At 52.8% G+C, this 20,048-nt stretch overlaps 6 protein-coding genes across 6 annotated transcripts; 2 read left to right on the top strand and 4 right to left on the bottom strand.

The window, feature by feature from the left end:
- Positions 1 to 567: 567 nt before the first annotated feature.
- Aspvir_005060 (Sec7 domain protein) lies at positions 568 to 5,058 on the bottom strand (the record flags this gene model as incomplete). The annotated part of the gene is made up of 2 exons (XM_043268279.1): positions 568 to 2,411; positions 2,517 to 5,058. 2 exons carry the CDS (start codon positions 5,056 to 5,058, stop codon positions 568 to 570), a joined length of 4,386 nt encoding a protein of 1,461 aa, XP_043124214.1.
- Positions 5,059 to 7,372: 2,314 nt separating this feature from the next.
- On the top strand, positions 7,373 to 8,578 carry Aspvir_005059 (unc-50 family protein; the record flags this gene model as incomplete). The annotated part of the gene is made up of 3 exons (XM_043268278.1): positions 7,373 to 7,451; positions 7,840 to 8,177; positions 8,267 to 8,578. The coding sequence occupies 3 exons, from the start codon at positions 7,373 to 7,375 to the stop codon at positions 8,576 to 8,578; spliced, it is 729 nt and encodes a 242-aa protein (XP_043124213.1).
- A 520-nt stretch (positions 8,579 to 9,098) lies between these two features.
- Positions 9,099 to 10,070, bottom strand: Aspvir_005058 (PDGFA associated 1 family protein; the record flags this gene model as incomplete). Its single annotated transcript, XM_043268277.1, has 3 exons — positions 9,099 to 9,764; positions 9,861 to 9,928; positions 10,025 to 10,070. The coding sequence occupies 3 exons, from the start codon at positions 10,068 to 10,070 to the stop codon at positions 9,099 to 9,101; spliced, it is 780 nt and encodes a 259-aa protein (XP_043124212.1).
- Positions 10,071 to 10,631: 561 nt separating this feature from the next.
- On the bottom strand, positions 10,632 to 12,086 carry Aspvir_005057 (putative MFS monocarboxylate transporter; the record flags this gene model as incomplete). The annotated part of the gene is made up of 1 exon (XM_043268276.1): positions 10,632 to 12,086. The coding sequence occupies one exon, from the start codon at positions 12,084 to 12,086 to the stop codon at positions 10,632 to 10,634; it is 1,455 nt and encodes a 484-aa protein (XP_043124211.1).
- Positions 12,087 to 13,327: 1,241 nt separating this feature from the next.
- On the bottom strand, positions 13,328 to 16,327 carry orlA (putative alpha,alpha-trehalose-phosphate synthase subunit Tps2; the record flags this gene model as incomplete). Its single annotated transcript, XM_043268275.1, has 3 exons — positions 13,328 to 13,497; positions 13,560 to 15,813; positions 15,902 to 16,327. 3 exons carry the CDS (start codon positions 16,325 to 16,327, stop codon positions 13,328 to 13,330), a joined length of 2,850 nt encoding a protein of 949 aa, XP_043124210.1.
- A 1,732-nt stretch (positions 16,328 to 18,059) lies between these two features.
- Aspvir_005055 (uncharacterized protein) lies at positions 18,060 to 19,604 on the top strand (the record flags this gene model as incomplete). The annotated part of the gene is made up of 1 exon (XM_043268274.1): positions 18,060 to 19,604. The coding sequence occupies one exon, from the start codon at positions 18,060 to 18,062 to the stop codon at positions 19,602 to 19,604; it is 1,545 nt and encodes a 514-aa protein (XP_043124209.1).
- Between the last annotated feature and the right edge of the window lie 444 nt (positions 19,605 to 20,048).

Here is a 20,048-nt window from a genome sequence, read left to right as displayed (position 1 = left end):
TCTGATACTTATAGGTGGCAGCAATGGGTGAAAGAAGATGAGAATGAGGTTGTTAAGAAGCAAGGGATCGGAGGAGGAGAATGATGTGTATGATGGTTTCCTTTCCCTCCTGACGTGGTAAACTGGTGCTTGTTGTTTACTGCCAGTTGGAGTGTGACCAGTCAGACAATGTCACGCCATTTGGTTTCAGAGGCTCATTATTCTTATTTGTTCTTGTTATTGACAGTCCAATTCCAAAATGATGGTTACCGAGCTCCGGGAGAAGTTTGTAGATTAAAAATCTAGATATTTTACATCAAGAATACAACTCATACCGACCCTCAAGACAAGGAAAAATATGGAAAAAAACAAGCAGACACTATCGTGATATCCATAACATCGGGCTCATCATTCTCGCAGAGAACGAAACAAAAAGAAACGAAGACAAGTGTCGTGGCATGGAGGCATATCTGCAGAACATGACGCCCGATTCCAGGCAAAGTAGGCGTGGATGGAAGATCGACAGAAGGCCGAGGGCGCGGAAACATGACGTGAACGGGTTTAACGTCTCAGGGACGGATGTCCTGATCACGAAGGGGTGTCTTCTTCGCGAGTTGCATAGATCTTGTTTTTAGCATCTATTGCGGCTTGGAGCGAATCAATATACGTCCGGAACTTCACAATTTCCCGTAGCAAATACGAGGATTTGCGTTCCCAATTGGCCATCGCCTTGGCTGCGTTGGGATGGCGAGGGGAGAATGCAAGAATCATGGCGGGTCGAAGCTCGTTGTGACGCGACAAGTCGTCCTCCACGTTCTTGACATACGTTTGTAAAGCCTTCAGCTGCTCGGCCTCGAGCAGTGCTGAGGCCGCCATACTCTGCTGAGGTGGCGCCCAATCACTGATATGTACTCGATCCGCCGGCAGCTTAGGTCGGATGCCCTGCTGGTCAATAGAGCTGCGGATGGAGCTCTGAATGCTAGCTCGAGGCCCGGATGAAGGTGGCGTCCTGTTGTTGTCGGCGTGCACCAGAGCGCTGTTGATCACGGCATCGCTCCATCCGTACTCAATGTTACTGATTCCTCCGACCAAAGGCTCCTTAGACAATCTCGCGCTCCAGTAGTTGGCGGACGAGACGAATTCCCGGACAATCTCCGGTGTGCCCGCCTGAAACAGGTGAACGGCGCCAGTCGGCAAACTCAGTGCCCAGACGTGTGGACGTGACTTGGAATAGCCTGGGGGCGGAAGTGCACTGGCAATCGTGTGCCGCAGGAGAAATTTCCAAATCTCCTGGGCATTTTCGGTCCAGTTTCCACCTCCCACCACGACCCCTCCATGAGGACGCTGTTTGGGTTTCTGCCGCAGCGTCCTCGCCGTGTTGCTGAATGAGAACAGACGCATCCAGCCTTGCTGAATCACAGCGAAGCATTCATTCCAATTACGATCCCTGGCCCTCTTATCGACCGAATCCAAGTGTTGCTTGTGCTTGAGGCTACCTTCTTTGGCCCATGGAGCCCCGGCCAGTTGTAGAGTCTCATCCTCCAGGAGATGAGCCGTCCCTTCCTCTTCCACACTCGTTATGGAGTGCGCAGAATCCTCACGGATGATCGCCTGGCTGAGTGCGTTCGCGAAACCAATCGACTGTTGATAATCCCCGCGCGGATAATCCGAGCCGAAAGAATCGACAGACGCAGAAGTCAATTTACCGAGAGAGTATTTACTCCACGTACTAGAGGCAGACGGGCTCCAGAGAGACGACTGGTCGTCCAAGCTGGTTCGGCTGGACCCCATCGTGGACGGAGGATACCATCTGGCCCGCGAGCGCGCTTTGGAGGACCATCGCGCTATTCCGTAGCGAGAATCAGCCGAGCGACCGCGAGGGAAGATGTCAGAGCCGCTCTTGCTGATTGTGCTTGGACTTCTCCGCAGACCATGATGGTTGGCGCCAGGGCCGAGTAGATTGTTTGACTGGGGTTGCGGACCATCCCTATCAGTTGCAGCGCCATGGAGCGGAAGCTTTTGCTTCTGAATCGAGGAGTAGAAGTCTCTCAGCACAGTCTCCACCTGTTGCTCCCATAGCCTCATCGATCCATTGAATGGCGCATTAACCAACGGACCGACGTCGCTTTCAGGATCACCCGACAATTTGATCGAGAGATCGGTTCGAGACAACCGATTAACAAGCTTGTGGGGAGGGTGACTCGGCCGGTCTGTATCGGTATTGGACGCCTCAGGATTGTTGGTCGGGTTCGGCTGCGACGTGGCGGGTAACGAAGCCGACTCTTGTGTTGGCAGTCTCGATCGATTAGCGGGCCGAGTGGTTTCGAATCCGTCCGGAGCTGCTTCAACAGCAACCCGACGTATTGTCGGCATCGTGTTCCGAACGAACTGATTCTTCGTCATCTTCTGCTCAATATCCGCCAGATGAAGGTCTGTGTTCAACAGTAGTAAAGAATAGCAGATAGTATGGACAACGTCTAGACTATGTTAGATCTGGGATATACTCTGTAACGGAAGGTGAAAGAAAGTGAACGCACCGGCAGCTTTGAAGCCATGTCGTGGGTTACACTGGCACCACCTAGTTGAGAAAGCATCCAGCACTCGATCTACCTGCTGCGTCTCGCCCTTGAGCACTAAGCGAGTACAAAGGCTTCGTAGTGCTGCAAGAATGTTCATGTTGGACCAGTCAAAGAGGTCCATGTATGCCTCTCTGATAGAAGCACGGCCAGGATCCCCAAGCCAGGCAGCAGCCGGCTCATTGCCTACCACTTGGTCTTGACTATCGAACAGTCGCCTTGCTTGATCCCGATCAGAACTCGAGGGGCCGCCTGGCAAGGCGTCGTCAGAGCATTCAGCGGTGTCCTCGATGATCTGTGGAGGCTTAGGATCTTCCGACGGCACCGCAGGGGTGTTGGCGGCTGTAAAGAATTCTTCCGAGTTTGCAGGCGAGACTTGAGGCGAAGCATCCGCCTTCGCGGCGGGGATGGATAGCTTGCTGGGCTGGGCCTGCTGGTCTCCACAGGAGTTGGATCTTTGGCGACGGCCTGCAGTTCTCTCGGCGGTTTCCATAATTGAATACTCTGAATCTTCCAGAGGTGACACACTTGCTGGAGATATACTCTCGACTACCGGAGACAGAGCCGGGGCGGATTTCGTCGTCGTTGGGATCATGATATGGGAGGTGCCGTCAGTCAACTGACCGACGTTCTCGCCCTCGGAAGGATTGAGGCCATCCTCGACCGCCATTTTCTCCTGCTTTCGATCAACAGTGGTTGAATCCATTTCAGTGGTCCTGGCTGTGGACTCTTCATCTCCGCTGCCGTTCATCAGGAATGATGTATCGTGGCCACTGCCTGCGGTTGGAGGCGGATATAGGCTGTATTTTGATGTCTGACCGCCCTTGGCGGGAGCTGTAGAAACATTTTCTTTCTCGTTCCTTGCTGAGGTAAGGCTTGTATTCATATTTCCTGCATGATCTGCACCTGCGACCCGAATCGGGCCACTATTGGACTTATCACATGCGCCGCCAATGCCATCAGCAAGGTACGGATTCATCACCTTTCTGAGACTACTGACAGGACTGGGCTCGGGTTTCAAAATCTCCACAGCCTTGGGGCCTAGTTCCTGAGGAAGAATAATGGGAGGTGGTAGGCTGTCGGTCATAGATATCGACTTCTTTCGCCGACGGAAAAAAGAAGACTTCTTGTTCACCACATGTGGTTGGCCTTCGCGGAGGGCATTTGCGCCAGACACATTGTTTCTTAATGGCTGTCTGCGGCTCCTGAGACTTCCGCCAGCTGCATTTGTCTCCTTGGTGTCATTCTCTTGGGGTAATATGCTGTCAGATTGGATGCTTTCCGACGGTCCTGAAGCGGTGTTTTTCGATGATCCGAACACGCGCCGGAAAAATCCCTGGCGCTCCTTGGCAGGTGTTGTGTCTGGCGAGGCCAGTATAGCAGGTTTATTGAACGAGATCGTCGGACTTGGAGCGGGCGGGTCGAGCGATGCTGATATTGCTGGGGGCGGATCCAGCCCGTCATCGGCCAGTTTGGCAAGCTCGTTGTCTCCGCCTCGCATGATGGAGCTGGTACCAATGTTCTCCGGCCGGGTTTTCCTGGCATGGTTGGTTCGGGACGATTTGATGCTATTCCGCCGGGAGGCGACCGGTGTCCGCGAAGACTGACTGTTCAAGACACCGGCATAATCATTTTGAGCGGATGAGTGTAACTTCCGGGGGCCAGCCGGCACGCTGGGTGTTGGAGCGGCGTCTGTATTGTCGTAGAACGTGGAATCGTGATCGACGGGAATGAAAGGCGGCCTAGTACCGTAATCGAAGCTGGCCGAACGTCGCTCACCGGACGAGTCCGCTCTCCCTCTGATGAGAGCTGGACCGAAGTCGAGATTGGAAGATGAGCTTGCTTTGCTGCTTTTCCTTGTCCCGCGAGTCGTTTGATCGGCCCCGGTGACGGTTCGATAGTCATAGAGTTGACCTCGTGAATTGGTGCCTTCCCGGCTGCGGGTACTCCCGAAGCGTCCCAGGCCGGAGTGATACTGGGAGCTACTGTTGCTCCGGCGGCCTCTGGCCGCAGAGGCTGGCTGGGTTCCATAGCGAGTCGAGCTGTCGTCGTAGCCAAAGTCCGCTTCTGATGAAAGGGACGAAGAGAATGTATGGCCGCGATACCGATGTGGTCCCGCGGACTCCTGCGAGTTCCGACCGTACAATTCGGATTCAAAGACGGAGTTGAAGAGGCGGTAGTCATCGAGAACCGAATTGCCTGTGGACAAAGCGAACTGATCTAGAGAAAGCAACATATTGTCGACAATGGAGGTGCGCGCGGCATGTTTTGGAGACAGGGAGAGGTCATGGGGATCCCGCTCTTCACTTGAATCGTTACTGCTGTTGTTCGCATGGTCGGCCGGATTCGTATCGTCTAGGAAGGTTTCGCGCAACGAGGGACGGGGATGGAGCCCTCGCTTGAAAGGCTTGCAGTTGGACGCTTGTGAAGGCGGTGTTCGAGGGGGCGAGCGATTCGTGTGGGCATCCTTTCTGATGCTACTCGACCGGACTAGACGATTCATGGCTGAGCACTTGGTCAGGATTCGTGTGTAGCGGGATGAGATCTAGATGAACCAGCGACCCGGCAACGCCTGGGCACACTGTGTAGAAAAAGGTGCCACCCGGTATGTCGTCCAGTACGAGGACACAACGAGGACGAGTTCTGACCGGGGGCTTCTCAATCACAATGGCCGGCTGTCTGCGAGTTGGCCATATACATATATTCCTCTTCAAATTCAAACCGATCTTCTTCGGGAAGAGACAAAGGTAGGTGTTTGTAAGTGTCACCTGTCGGTCATCGCGGAAGCGGGAGCAAAGATGGCCTTGATTCCGCGCGGTAGGGGGAAGCGGAAAAAGCGAAGGTCAATTGAACGAGAGGAAGTCCTTGGGACGACAGATTGCAAGCAGCCGGTGACGTTCTGAGGCACCTGGCAGTAATAGGGCAGTCAGAGAAGAAAAAGAACAAACCCCATAAAAGGCCATGAAAGTGCTATCTAGTCCAAATAAGATGATGATCGGGGAGGGGAACGATGGAGACTGGAGAGCGGACCGTGGAAGCCTCAGGCAAGGGACCAGGAACCGGAACCACAAAAAAAACGAGGGTCAAGGATGAAACGCCGACGATATTAAGTGTTTCCAGATGAGGAGGCGATGAGAATTGAGTTGTTCAATATTCGCTAGTAATTGTCAATGCGACCGTCAGACACGACATGAGCCTTTCAATGTCGCTTGTCAACCAAGTCGTAACTTTTCAGGGGCAGAACATGAGATAATCCACTGGCTCTCTACAAACTAGATTCGGATACGGCTAGAGCTGCTTTGTTGGCTGCAGAGGCTTGACACTAAGAATCACTAGCTTGAGGAACAACAAAAGTTAATAGGATGAACACTCTGGCAGTCTAGATATGGTCTGGCGTCGAGTGTCTGAGAATCTGCATGTCATGTTTTCTGTGTTATGATTCCTCTACTTGTTCAAATAAATACATGATGGATTTGTCTACAATGACTCGCGTGGTGAATACATAGGTAGCAATTGATCTAATTATTATTCTCCTATAACTACCTCTCTAATAGAAAGGTATATATACAAGGTCATTATCATATTCATACCTAGGCCAGACGATCGGCCCATCGTTGAGTTAACTATTCATCCATGTGGGCTGGTGGGGACCAAAGACACAAGACTAAGAGTACCCCAAGGATTAACTAGCTACTCCGTCGAGAGGTACTAATGGAGATAAATCACTAGAACGGAAGCTTTGACTGTCTCAGAGAAAGTATCGCTGTAAGCAAGGAACTGCTTTACTACTGCCCTTTAAAGTGATTAGTTTCAAGTAGAGTCGCTAATGTATCATCACAGTTATGCTGCTCAGACGGAGTAGTACCTAGAGAATTGTACGGTAATTTGCATTTTTAGGCTACATAGTCTCCACAGGACATAACATCTCATCTCGTCCATATCGACTGCCCGATCTCTGTGGACTGTTCCTAACTGTTGCTCTATGAGTCGTCTCTGTAAGGCAGGCATACATCCGCTTGTGACGTGTCAAAACCTTGAATCTTCCATGAATCATGAATTGCCTTTGCTAATCTGTACGTAGAATCAGTTTCTTCTTCGACCGACCGTCGAAACCCTATGTGTATCCTAGACGCATCGACAAAATCGATATCTTGATAGTTCACTGAGGTCTAGAGATCTGCGGGAATCAGTTGAGACCTATCACTCTTCCACATTATCCCTCTCGCAATCGCAATAATCTGCGGCTTTCATGAGGACGTCTAGCATAGGCCAATCACATTTCAAGTCGTGTGAAGAGCACTAAGTCGTTGATTCAAATCTTTCAGTTCCTCGGCGTTGCTATCAGGAACCATTTCTGCTCTCAAGCACGCATCTTAGTCCAGATCATGCTATATTCTAGGCTCACGGGCGATCTGGAAGTGTTATGTCAAGACCTTAGAGTCACCCGGAGCCCCGATGTCAAAAGTCATCGATCATAAGAAATCAATAAGCAACAGAAGCGTTTAATCAGCGTTTAAGAGTGTGTGGAATGTCAAAATCCAGGATGTCGACTTTTGTATGTAGTACTCCATAAATGCTTAGTAACAGCATCAACAGATGACATAACGGCCGGCAACAAGAGCAACGCCGACACTCATCTCCACCAAGACAACATCAGCAACCCAGTTAGCTGTACGGTGGGATTAGTACCGAGCTATCCACCCTTTTCCTCAGTGGACTACACACGTTGTTCCCCCTCTCAGAGCTTCTGAGAAATTGGGGAATCTTTTTGCAAACTCTCTACAAGATGAACCCGACCATCTCAGTCCCTCGTCAACATGCCAGCCCTGCCAGCTTTGGCGGCACAACCCCAACGAGTCGCGGATCCAGTATACGGATGCCGCGTTTCTTCAAGAGGTAGGCCTTTGGACTGGGCTATCATGAGGATGTCTGCGACCGGATAATGCTGGATAGTCGCTTGTCCCTCTCAGCGTGAGCATGGCTGACCGTGCCTTTTACCAAGCAGGCTATTCAAGTTCCCGCAGATGGACTTTGAAATGGCAATCTGGGAGATGACATCACTATTGATAGCTCCTAAGAAGGTGTTCAAATCAATCTACTATCATGTAAGTGTTGTTTCTCTATCCAATGTTGAGCTCAGCCTGGTAATTGTTTGCTAAATGTCATGGTCGATTGGTAGAAACGTACGTTGAACGCGCTTCCCCTTGTTCGAAACTTCCGGACCAGACCGTCGGCGAGATCACAGGATCAATACAGCTAATCGTCTTTTAACTTATCGGTACAGAAACCAAAAACACCTGGCACCGTCCGGACCCCTCCTTTACATATTTGCTCTCCTTCTTCCTCCTGCTCACTGCGCTCGCATGGGGCCTGGCTTATGCGCCGGCCTTTGGCTCGATCGTCCGCCTGTCGCTGCTCTTTATCTTTGTCCACTTCATCGGCTCCTCGCTGGTGGTATCGACAATAGCCTACTTTGCGATCCCTCGACTGTTTGGACCTGACGGAGCGGCGGCATCCCTGTCCGGATTCAGAGGGTCTCGCGGGCGGAGGCGCGGCGCGGCACAAGGCTTGTTCGTCCAGCCTGGGGAGAAGGATCAACTGGAGTTTGGATACTGCTTTGACGTGAGTTTCACTCCCGATGGCCTGGACTGGTCTATCGAAAGATGGCAACGCTTTCCCGGTAGGGCTGGGGCTGACTTTGGGGTGTCCAGGTGTCGAATCGGGCCTTCTTCCCTCTATATCTCCACCTTTATGTCGTCCAATTCCTTCTTCTGCCCTTACTCACTCGCAGTCCGAGCAACTTCCTCGCTACTTTCCTGGGAAATACGCTCTATCTCTCCGCGCTGATCTACTACACCTACATTACCTTTCTGGGGTACAATGCCCTCCCGTTCCTACACAACACCGAGCTCCTCCTCCTCCCGATCCTGGTCTTGTCCATCCTGTGGCTCGTGAGTCTTATTGCAGGCTGGGGGGTCGTCATGCACGGACGCAGCGTGGAAGGGTTGTTTTGGGGAGTCTGATGCCCTTGAAGTGCCTGAATTGACACCATCGTGCTAAGATAGCTGGCGTTCATGCGTTGACTGATACATGCACTGTTCATATATATCCCACTTTTTCCTCCCTCTGCTCCATCGAGCTCGGAAAATAGGGCGTTGGTGTACATGGGTGTCCTTTGGTTCGTTCTGATTTTCGTTTGTCTTTCGTGATTTGGGTGCATAATCTGCATAACATGGCATGTCGTGATGGTTTTCGGTGGCTTGTGCCTCTTCCGTTGTAAATAGATCATTTACCTGCTTATGGCGAGTTCGTTTGGTGTAATCACCCACTCAGTTCTATATCGATTCCGTGTTACAATAATTTGAAGTGTCAAATGCAGAGGGAAACATGCAGTCATCCCTGTGACGATCATATCTGTTCAAAACGTCTAAAGCGAGTATATACTCAAAATCAACCAGAGAGATATATTGCCGATACTGTCCAAACCAGACAAACAGGTTCATCGCGTCATTTCAGCGTGGGTCGCAGGTGGGAAACACTTCATTAATTCTTCTTCGGGCCTCCCTTCTTCTTACCCTTGGTCTCCTCGCGGCGCTTCATCTCCCGCTCGCGCGCCGCCGCCTTCTCCCGCGCCAGCGCTGCTCTCTCTTCCTTCTCAGCCTCCTTGCGCAGCCGTTCGGCCTCGCGCTGCTCCCGGATGAGGGCCAGACGGGCCAGGTCCGCCCGCGCCTCCTCCGTCTTGCCCTCGGCGTGTAGTTTCATGTACCGCTCCCGGGCCTGCTGCGCCTCAATGGCCTCGCGTTCCCGCCGGGAGAGCTGTGACAGATCGCCGGCAGGGGCCTTCTCCGGCTCTGCCGCGGGATCCTTGTGGAGTTGTGAACGGGACTTGGCGGTGTGGTTCGGGTTGGCGGGGAGGTCCTCGTCGTCGCCGTCGTCGCCGTCGTCGCTCTCATCTTCCTCCGAGTCCGAGGGAGGCAGGTCGCCCGGTTGCGCGGCGACGTTGTTCCGTCGCGCGATCGCGGCTAGCTTCTTCGCCTTGGCTGCGGCGCGTCGTTCCTCGCGAGTCATTGCTGCTGGTCCTGCTGATGATTCGGCGGCGGCACTGGGCCCGGCTTGTGCGTTGTCCTCGTCAGACGACTCCTCCTCGGAATCGGAGGCTTCTTCTGATTCATCCTCTTCGACTGATGAGGGAATGTCGTCGCCTGGCTCCTGCACGGCAAAGCAGCGAAGAGTAGAAAGGTCAGCGTCTCATTCCTGCAGACACGATGGGTTCGGTCCCCTGTGAGGAAATTTAGAGGCACGTACCCGCCATAGACCAACGGGGTTTCCGTCCTTGTCTACCGGTTGAACATCGCGACTGAAATGCTTGCCCCCTGCGTGTCACGAAGAGAGATGCATCAGTATTCTCGAATCATATTCTCTTGTTTGTTCTCCCGGTTCGAAAGTAACCCTTAAGATGCGTCACCTACCTCCTCTGCTGGGTTTGGAGAACTTTCCGCGACCGCGGGGTGCCATGTTAAGTAGAGATGCAGGAAGCAGCGTAAATTGAGTAAAATTTCAGGAGTACAAATGGCTGTAAGGAGCTGAATAAATCAACACTGCCGATTAGCAAAGTTCACGCTGTCTTGAGCTGCTGTAGACGGGATTCGGTTGTATGGAGGGGCAGAGCGGGAGAGGGACAGAAATTGGAGACGAGAAGCTCACATCTTCTTGAGAAGGAAATACGGCACCACTCCCTGAATGATCGGAGGAAGAGGCTAGAGTGGCAGCAGAGAATTCTCTTAGAGATAGACTCCACAGACCAAAGAGAATGGCGACGTGCAGGTTGAATGTTTTGAGTCACGCACAGGATTTCCCAGGCGGGGAAAAGAAGCAGAGACAGGTCCACCGCCAACGAAGGGAGGATGTCTCATCACAACATTGGATAACTCCATATCATTTAGCTACAATAACCACCAAGATGGTCACTCAAATACTATTATTTCATGTGATCACGCCCCAGCGTGATATGGGCCTGCTTCATCATTATTTTCTTCCTCCCAAGATCCAGTCAACAGCAAGCCCCTTGACTGAGTTCTACATCCGATGCCATGTGAATCCCAGTTTCGCTACTCTTGCAGCGATCAACGTCAGTGTACCAGCTAGAATCGCACTGCCCATGAACATCTGAGCGTAGAGGTAATGTCCCCCGGCCGTCTGGATCAGGGCTCCCGCGATCGGAGACCCGATCAGCGCTGCGACTGCGACCACGCTGAGCACCATGCCCATTCTCACTCCGGCTTTCTTCAAGTCGGTGGTCAGGGAGGTCAGAGTGGCCGGGAATAGCGACTGGATGCCCGCGGCCGCCAGACCATAGAAGGCGCTCCAAGCGTATAACCCATGAATCTCGTCCACCCCGGCCCAGCAGAAGGCTATCAGACCGGTGACCAGGCTGAAAGGGATCAGCATGTTCAACGGACCAGTATACCAGTCGGCCATGGTGTTCGGGATCACCCGACCCAGGATGCCGATGCCGTTCATGACCAGCAGGATATACACCGAGGTGGTCTCGGAGACCCCGATGATATTGCGGCCAAAGCTGCCGATGTAGAAGAAGCCAACATAGAGCCCCCAGAAGTTGAGGAACATCCCGATGGCGAAAAACAGGTACGGCAGCTCCTTGAAGGCGCCCCATTCCACCAGCGGGCCGCTCTTACGGGGCGGCAATCGTTGTTTTAGGAAGACCACCGGAGGGATGAGCGTGGCCAGAGTGATGAAGCCCAGAACGCGCATCGTCCAGCCGTATCCGACCTGTGGCAGCAGGCGCACGACGACCGCTGGAAAAACCAACCCTCCCGTCGCCGATCCGCAGGCCACGATCCCGATGGCAAGGGCCCGTTTCGTGGTAAAATAGGTGGCCATCAGGGCTACGGTCGGGCAGAACATGAGACCGCAACCGATTCCCTGGCCGACTCCCTGGGCGAGGAACAGCTGCCAGTACTCGGTGCACAAAGAGGTCATGAAGATGCAAAAGACTTCCAGCAGCGCTCCTGTGGCCAGGGTGACTTTGAAGAAGCCGGCATCCGTCGCACGGCCAGACAGTGTTCCAATGAAGAAGAGCAAGAAAATTTGGATGCTGCCAACCCAGGAGATGTCGGAGGGTGGCCGGCCCAAGTGCTCCGTATAGTATGTCTGGAAAACACCGAACCCATTGATGTACCCCCAAGTGTTGAAGATGACAAAATGAGCCAGGAGGACCTGGGTCCAAGCAAAGAGGCCTCCATCGGGAGGAGGGCCGATATCCTTGCCGGATTCTCTGGTCCGCACAAGCGACAAGGTCCGGGCAGCCAATGTTCCGATATGACTGGTATTGGTGACGGTTCTCGAGAGCTCCTTTGATCGAGGATCGACACCGTTGTTCACACCGGACTCCTCATCGTAGGGCAAGCCTGCCAAAGGAACAAAGCGGTCACTTGTGGTGTCCTCGAATTGCGGATTCGCAGGGTCTTTTTCATTGACCGAAACAGCGTCGGGAGGCTGGTCTTGTGCCATTACCTATGTATGTATTATCAGTAGACATTCGAATGAGAGAAAGAGACAGAGACATGCTCAGATCCAACTATACCTACCATATCTCAATGACTCAAAACACCTTCACTCACGGCGGAAGCCGAATGCGACTGGAGAAAGCGACTGCAGTAAAGAAGGCAGCTGGAAGACTGGTTTCCTTTCTTGTTTGTTCTCTGATTGATAAGCACAGTGACGGTCCGACGAAGTTCTCGAGCCAGGATTTAGTTGGCAACCATCCATGACCGGATTTTTCTTTTCGGACCTTCCAGTGGTTCGCACAGAAGACCGAAAAGTCGAGTCATCGTAAAGTGTCGGCAACCGCATCCGAGAGATGAGGGGCTGTCCACGACGATCTTTCGTGAATCGTGGAGGGGCGAGTCTGAGATAATGAGACTCATCTTGGATTTGGTCGAGTGAAGATGGATTGCAGCTTGTTCTTTTATTCCTTGTCAACTGGGTACGATACTGTCGATGTTCGCCGTGACTTTGATGGTTCGGAGATGTCCGCGCATTTTTATGTTCCCGAGGACACTGTTGAAATACAAAAGAATAGATGGTATGGACTCGCTATTCCGTTACGCGCTTTGTATATCTTCTCAAGATATAGGTGAAACTGTTTCCGTCTTCCCATCATCGACCATCCTGTAGAACAGCTTCTATTTACCATCTCCTGCGTAACCGTGCATCCCCATCCGACTCGGGCTTATCCGATACCACGGTCCAATTGGCACTCATTGACTTCTTGTCAACGGAGACCGAAGGTCCTGGGGTCTAGTATCCAAGGGAAGAAAGTTCGATTTCATATCTCTATCTCTAACAGCCTATATTCAAAGGCGTACCTGTCTCTCCGCCCTCTATCTATAGTAAAGCGGATGGAAACCAACGCGGAAAGTCACAACCAGTCGGAGGAAGAACAAGGCGGAACAATAATGGAAAGGAATCTGGAGAGAAGAAGAAGAGGAAGAAGATGCGGCCTCACAGCGTGGAAGATACAGACAGATGCCAGGAACCTTTCCACACGTACTCCCTCAAACAGCTTCCTCCTGTTGCATGCTCGAACGGCCGATAAATCTTCGACCCTCGGCTTGTTCTACATTCTCCCCGGGGATCAAGAAGACGAGATTATATATCGCTAGTGCAAAGTAATCATATTTCGTTAGAACGTGATGATTTTGCAGCCAAACGGCCAAGCATGGCACGACCAGCCCTGCCTCACATCGTCCCTAGTATTCTTGCGCAGAAGAACTATTGTTCAGCATCGAAATCGTTCCAATCACGTCAGCTGGCTCAAGGAGGTGCCAGCTGGCTTCCGTCTGCTTCGAACTGGCCCCAACGGTGACTGAGAACACATGCCCAGTGGGGAGGCCGGACTTCTTGAGCGCACGGAACATGTCTACAACAAAAAGTTAACCCGAGCCACGAACCGAGCATTCAACCGGAATCGGTAGTACTTACCCTCATCGGTGAAATCGTCTCCCAAGCACAGGACGAATTCCGGAGCTTGCCCGGGTTCTGTTCCGTATTCCTGGACCAATCGCGCCGCAATGAAGCCCTTGTTGACAAATGTCGGCCGCACCTCCAGATTGGCCTTACCGGCCATCACCTCGACTTCCCACCGCTTGGCTACCGTCTCCTCCAGCATCTTGCGGCACTCCCGGGCCTGGAATGCACCGTACTCGGGATCCGCTCGGCGGTAGTGCCAGGTCAGTGCAACCCGCTTGCGCTCGATGAACGAGCCTTGCGTACGCTCGGTGAAGTGCTGGAACACCTCCATCACTTCCTTCTGCCACCCCATATCACTCGACTCGGCAAGGTTTTCCCAGTCATCCGATCGCGGCTGCCGGATGAAGCAACCATGCTCGGCGCTCAGGCCCAATTCCGGGATGTGGCCCATCCATTCATCCAGGAATGCCTGGTCACGACCACTGATGATCCAAACCGCATTGCGAGGGTCCGCAGCCAGAGTCTTCAGAGTCCGCAGCACCCGATCCGATGGGATGGCGGCCTGCGGGTCTTTGACAATTGGGGTGAGCGTACCATCGTAATCGAACATGAACAGCCGCTTGCGCGCTTTGCGGTACTGCTTCAACAGCTTCGCCCGGTCCAGCGCCGGCGTTGCCACCGATTGGTCAAAAGAGGAAAGATTGGTAAGCAAGCGGGTGACAAACTGGTTGGACCAGGTCGAGATGGTATTCGTGGTGACGTGCTTGTAGAGTTTGACGTGCTGCGCCTTCTTCTCCTCCGGGGACATGGTCAGGGCTCGGTTGATGGCTTCAGCGACGCCGGTCGTATCCCATGGGTTGATGTGAATGGCGCTGGACAGCGTGCCCGCCGTACCAGAGAACTCGGAGAGAATGAGAGGACCATGAGTGTTGTGCTGGCAGAGGATGTATTCCAGACTCGTCGTGTTCATGCCGTCCCGGACGGTGGTGATCAGACCCACATCGGCGACACGCAGGAGCGCGAAGTACTCGTGCTGGGAGAGATATTGGGGGTAGTACTTGACGGGCGAGAAGCTGATCGAGCCGAAGCGGCCGTTGATGGTAGACACCAGGTTTGAGATCTGGCTGGCGATCTTGTTCTCGGGGTCCTCCTTCTCCTCCTCCACGCTGGTTGGGCTGGTCACTTGGATGAGGACGACCTTCTCACGCCACTCCGGATACCTCTCTAGGAACTGCTCAAATGCCTGCAGCTTCTGGGCCACACCGCGAACACTGTCCAGTCGATCACGGCCGACAATGATCTTCTTGCCGGCGTACAGTTTACGAAGTCCCACCACAGCCTCTTCGATCTCGGGGTAACCATAGGCCGCCTTCTGAATGGTCTTGACATCAATTCCGATGGGGAAGACGTCCACCGCAACATGGGCGCCGTAAGCATCAACGCCGGCGTTATTCGAGTCGAAGCCCAGGACGCGCGTACAACAGGACGAGAAGTGACGCGAGTAGGAGAATGTCTGGAAGCCGATCATGTTGGCACCCAGGACACCAGTCAGGACTTCTTTGCGCTTGGCAAGGCAACGCATGAATTCGCTGCTGGGAAACGGGGCGTGCAGGAAGAATCCGATGTAGATGTTCGGTATCCGTTGCCGCAGCAGACTGGGCAGCAGGAAGAGATGATAATCGTGGATCCAGACGATGTCACCTTCCTGATACTCCTGTATAATACGGTCCGCGAAGAGTCTGTTCATGCGGACGTAATCTCCCCACCACTTCCGTTCTGACCGGCCATCCGTGGGGCCGTGTTGCTTGTAATGGAGCAGGGGGTACAACTCCTTCTCCGCATAGCGCCTCCATCTCCCTTGATCTTCCAGGAAGATCGAAGACTCCTCCGGCTCTTCGGACTCGTCCGACAGCCATACGGGAGCGATCTTGCCGTAACGGCCCGAGGTCAGCTGAGCGTCAAGTCGCGCTCGGTCCTCTTGACTGACTCTGAAGCCTTCGAGAAGCGGGTGGCTGGGCGGTCGCTGCTTCGAGTCCACGGGTACGGGGGCCGCTGCTTTGTTCAGGGGAACGGCAACACCATTGAGCGCGGGCGGTAGCCTTGCGCCCGAGTTGACGGGGATGTGCTGGAGAGGAACGGAGACGTCTTGAATTGGTTCCACCTCGCCGGTCCAGCCAACGAGCGTATGGGACCATTTCGTCTCCCCTGAGCTGAGATAAGCAAAGGAATCGAAAAGGGCAGAAGTTCCGGGACGTGGTTTGAGATCCTGTTCAAATGGTTCATCGGAGCGTTAGTCCAATGCCGCCAAGTTGGGGAAAAAGAGAAGTGAAGAAGAAATCATAGGGGCACCATACCCAATCGGAGCCAGGACGGTAGCCGACCTTGTACGGGATGCAGAAGGCGGCGCTGATAATCCGGCCGGTGAGGTTCAAACCGGGATATTGCTCGCGCGGGTCGAAGTCGGGAATCATAGGGGAGCGGCTGAGACTCAGACGGCGGAGGAGCTCAATAGGCGACTTTGCATTCTTCGCTGCATCAGCCGGCGAGCCAGGAGAAGCGGTATCGGAGGCGGTCGACGACTGTTTGGTGCCAGGAACCTGAGAGAAGTACGAGGGGGCATCATTGACCAGGGGATGTTTCTTGTCGGTCTCCAGACTAGGAGTGGCATTTGAGGCATTGGTATAGGCCTCTTCACCCAAAGACTTCATGCCGGGACCGACCATGACGGGGTTTGGCTGGCCCTCAGGCACTTTGGCGGGGGAGTCCTGGTTGGCGGCCATGACGAAAACGGCCGAAGATGGGCGGAGGGACAGATCCCAATTGCTCAAGGCTCGCAGGAAATTAATGTAGTACAGAACTATTTCCGAGGAGAGTCAGATAGAGCGAATTATAATTGGAAAAGCAAGACGACAACTGAGAAGGCAAAATGGGGAGTACGAACCTCGGGGGAGGATATAGAGAAATGGGGAAGTAGAAGGAAGTAAGAGGGTTGACAGGATAATAGATAACGATACCTCCGTAGTAGAAAGGTGGGGTGGTGGGCGGAAAGTGAAGCCGGTGAGGAAACGAAGACGGATGGTATGATTATGATTGTTCAATATGAGATGAAAAAGAAAGTCATGAGCAATAGAAAGAGTAGTTAGAGAGGTAAGAGTAGTTGAATGATTGGAAGCGGGAGAATCAATGAAGAAAATGAGGGAAAACGAGGAACGGTGGTGGAGGAGTAGACGATAACGACGATTTGGTTGGCAAAACCCGGTTTTTGATCGAGTGGAGGGAAAAGATGAGCAACAGGAAAGCGGATATCCAGAAAGAAATGTATTATCCTATTTTATTTATACTATGAGTAAAAATGGAGGACATGGACTAGAATAAGGGTTTGGCTGCTCCATACCAAGTATCTAGACCTCCGACTATTTTTATGGCTACAAACTACTACCAAACCACCACGACTATGGTTTGGGTATGAACGAGGGGCATCAGGATGGGCGGCGAACTTAATCAATCAAGACTGGCTAGTCCTGAGGGAGTAATTATTGATAATCAGCAGAAAGAATTATTATTAGTATCATTGCTCACTATCATGGTCTTGAGAAAGGGGTATACAAGGACTCCGTAGAAGCATCCCAAAGGAGAAAATGGGAGAAGCTGACAGAAAAGGGGAGAGCTGGAGAGAATCAATCAATGGAGCTAGTCCAGGCCGATAAGAGTATAGAATAATAAGAGTGAGTAGCTAATAGACTAGTAGTAAGAATAAGAGAGAAGAAGACCCTGAATAACAGCTAATAATAATCATAACAGAACATGTTCCTTGACTTCAGTACCTGCAAGACTGCAAGTAGATATGATGTGACAGATGAATATGACGACGAGGACCAGAGAACAGGCACATGGCTGGAATTTCTCCCCGCTAGAGTCCCATCTGGTACGTCATGTTCCAGCCATGTCTAGTAGGCTACAAGTACCTATAGGCTATAGCTAAGATAGGTATGCATTGATTTCATAGTGATTCACTGCAGGTCAATGATCGTCCCGAGCAATTATCTTCCGAACTCTGGAGTCTGGACTTGTAGATTTTAGCTGCCTGTCATGTTGATCATGATCTTCATTCGTCTCTTCATTTGATTCGATCATTCCACGTGGAGTACTACAAGACAAAGTAGAGACTACCTAGAGAGGTACCTTTAGCTGGTAGACACCTAGAGAAATCCTTCCGAGGGGTCAATAATAGGTACAGTGAAGAGAAGGGCTAGGGCTGCTCCTCACATGACCGCAAATCACATGATCTTATCTGTTCAAGTCAGGTGATCTTATCATCCTCCGACAGATCTGAAGAATTGGACCAGGGGCACGCAGGATACCATTTCATCCTATCTGGTCTTCTCGAACCAACACAGGGCGTCTGCATCTTATACTCTACCATCCAAAATTACAGATACTGCCTCTGAGTACATGCTCAAAGTCACGGTGGCTGCCCCGCGATGTCTTGTATATCCCACTGATCGCGCAGCAATGCGCTTGGCCTCTGCTCTTCGTATCTCCTCTTCAAATCTGTTCTCAACAGCACCTTTCCGTCGGCAGTTGCATGATCCTGTCATCTTTAGACATAGCCTTGAGAAGACTCTTGAGGCTCATCGGTCCTCCAATCGAGCCAGTCTGATCCGCAAGGTGATTAACGACAAATGTCCTGCTGGAATATCCCCTCCGATTCTACCACTTGAGCACCATGCTGGTCATGATGAGCCACTTCCAAACGTCTCGTCCGTGTCAAGTGCAGAGCCACAGTCCCTCCAGTCTCTTGCGCCTGCGAGACGAGCGCAGAGGAAGGCCCGTTCGTCGAGCCAAGTAGCCGCTCCGCACCCCAAGACAGCAAATTATACACTGCTGCAGTGGCATGCAGATGAAGCCAGGGGTCGACCAGAGCAAAGTCCTTGGCTGAAGTACTTGACTACCGATTGCAAGACATCCGATGCCATTTCGCGTCTCGACGCGGAGATCCGCGCTCTTGAGATCTACATGACACCGACCCCGTCGGAGCAGGATGAGATAGATCGGCTGGTTGCAGACGTGGGTAGGTTGGTCGCGGGAATTGTCCCCAGCCCGCCCCAGGTGACCGGTTCATGGCGGACGCGATTCGCTCTGAGCCACTCCGATCTTGATTTCGTCTTACCTGTCCCGGATTCGGATCGATCCACCCGTGGCGTGCGCAAGCCCAGTGCTACCCGGCCCAAGGTGCTCCAGACTTACAAAAAGCTCTTACGTGACGTTGGACATGCGCTTCAGCAGTGCCCTTCGTTCGCGGGGAGAGTCCGGGTTCTGGGCAACCATTTCCCGGTCCTTTCAGCCATCCATCGCCCCACGGGCCGTCTGCTGCAGTTCCACTGCGGCCAAGGACTACCGGCCTCTGTCGAATATATCATGGACTACCAGGCCGAGTATCCCTCGACTCGGCCCCTCTACGTGACGGCTCGCCTGATCCTCGAGGCGCGGGGCAGGTATGGCCGCCCCCGGTTGTCTATTGGATCCGACGCCCTCGTAATGCTTCTCGTGGCCTTCCTCAAAATGAATCACGGGCGTTTCCAGCGGCCTGACTGTCTCGGCGAGCAGCTCATCGCGTTTCTGCGGGCCTACGGCACCGATGTCGACCTGACCACCACCGGAGTCTCCGTCGATCCCCCCAGTTGGTTCAATGCCGGTACGGTCAAACGCGCCAGCGCCCTGTACGCACCCGACGATCTACCCGCGCATTTGCGCGGCCAGCGCTCCCTCATCAGCCTCAAGAGAACGGCGGCCGCCAGACGCAATCTGTCTGCCGCCAGCCGGTTGTGCGTGCAGGACCCCACCAACTACATGAACGATCTGGGCCGCAGCTGCGTGCGTACGTCGGAACTCCAGGACGCATTCTCCCTTGCTCATGACCGTCTCGGCGCAAGTCTCAGGCACTGGGAAGGTAGTGAACAGGCCGCGGACGCTAGTATCCTGACTGGGGCCCTGCAAGCAAATTTTCATGATTTTGAAAACCTACGCGCCAAATCGCTTAAGCTCAATGCGAGCTAGCATTGAATTGTGTCAGGCCCTTGCAACCTTGGGGATTCCTCTCATCTCCTGCCTAAATATTGATACATTATATATGGGATAATTCCGAGTCCGCCAACATGCTTGTCACCTGGGCTCATCCCTGGCACTGGCCACTCCGTAGATGCACTTGACTCAATAGAGGATCGCAGTAATGAAATGTCAGAAAACGCAACGAGTAAAACAGGTGAAATTGCTTGAAAGAGAACGCCCGCTTTCTAGTCAAGCAGCTCTGAAGAGCCATGCAATGTATCCAAACCGCTCTGTTCGAACGGGAATGTGAAAATAACTATGACAAAGAAGCGGCAAGCCAGGCCACGGCAAAAGTAGTCTATGACATAAATTCAACGATCAAGATCACGCCGGTGTATGACAACTCCAGGTCAAGCAATGCCAGCAATCAACTTGGTGTGGCACCGTAGGAAA

Source organism: Aspergillus viridinutans (genome assembly GCF_018404265.1).
Source record: "Aspergillus viridinutans IFM 47045 DNA, scaffold_3, whole genome shotgun sequence".
Classification (NCBI taxonomy): Eukaryota; Fungi; Ascomycota; class Eurotiomycetes; order Eurotiales; family Aspergillaceae; genus Aspergillus; species Aspergillus viridinutans.
The sequence above is the reverse complement of the archived record's forward strand: the minus strand, read 5'-3'. Positions and strand labels throughout refer to the sequence as shown.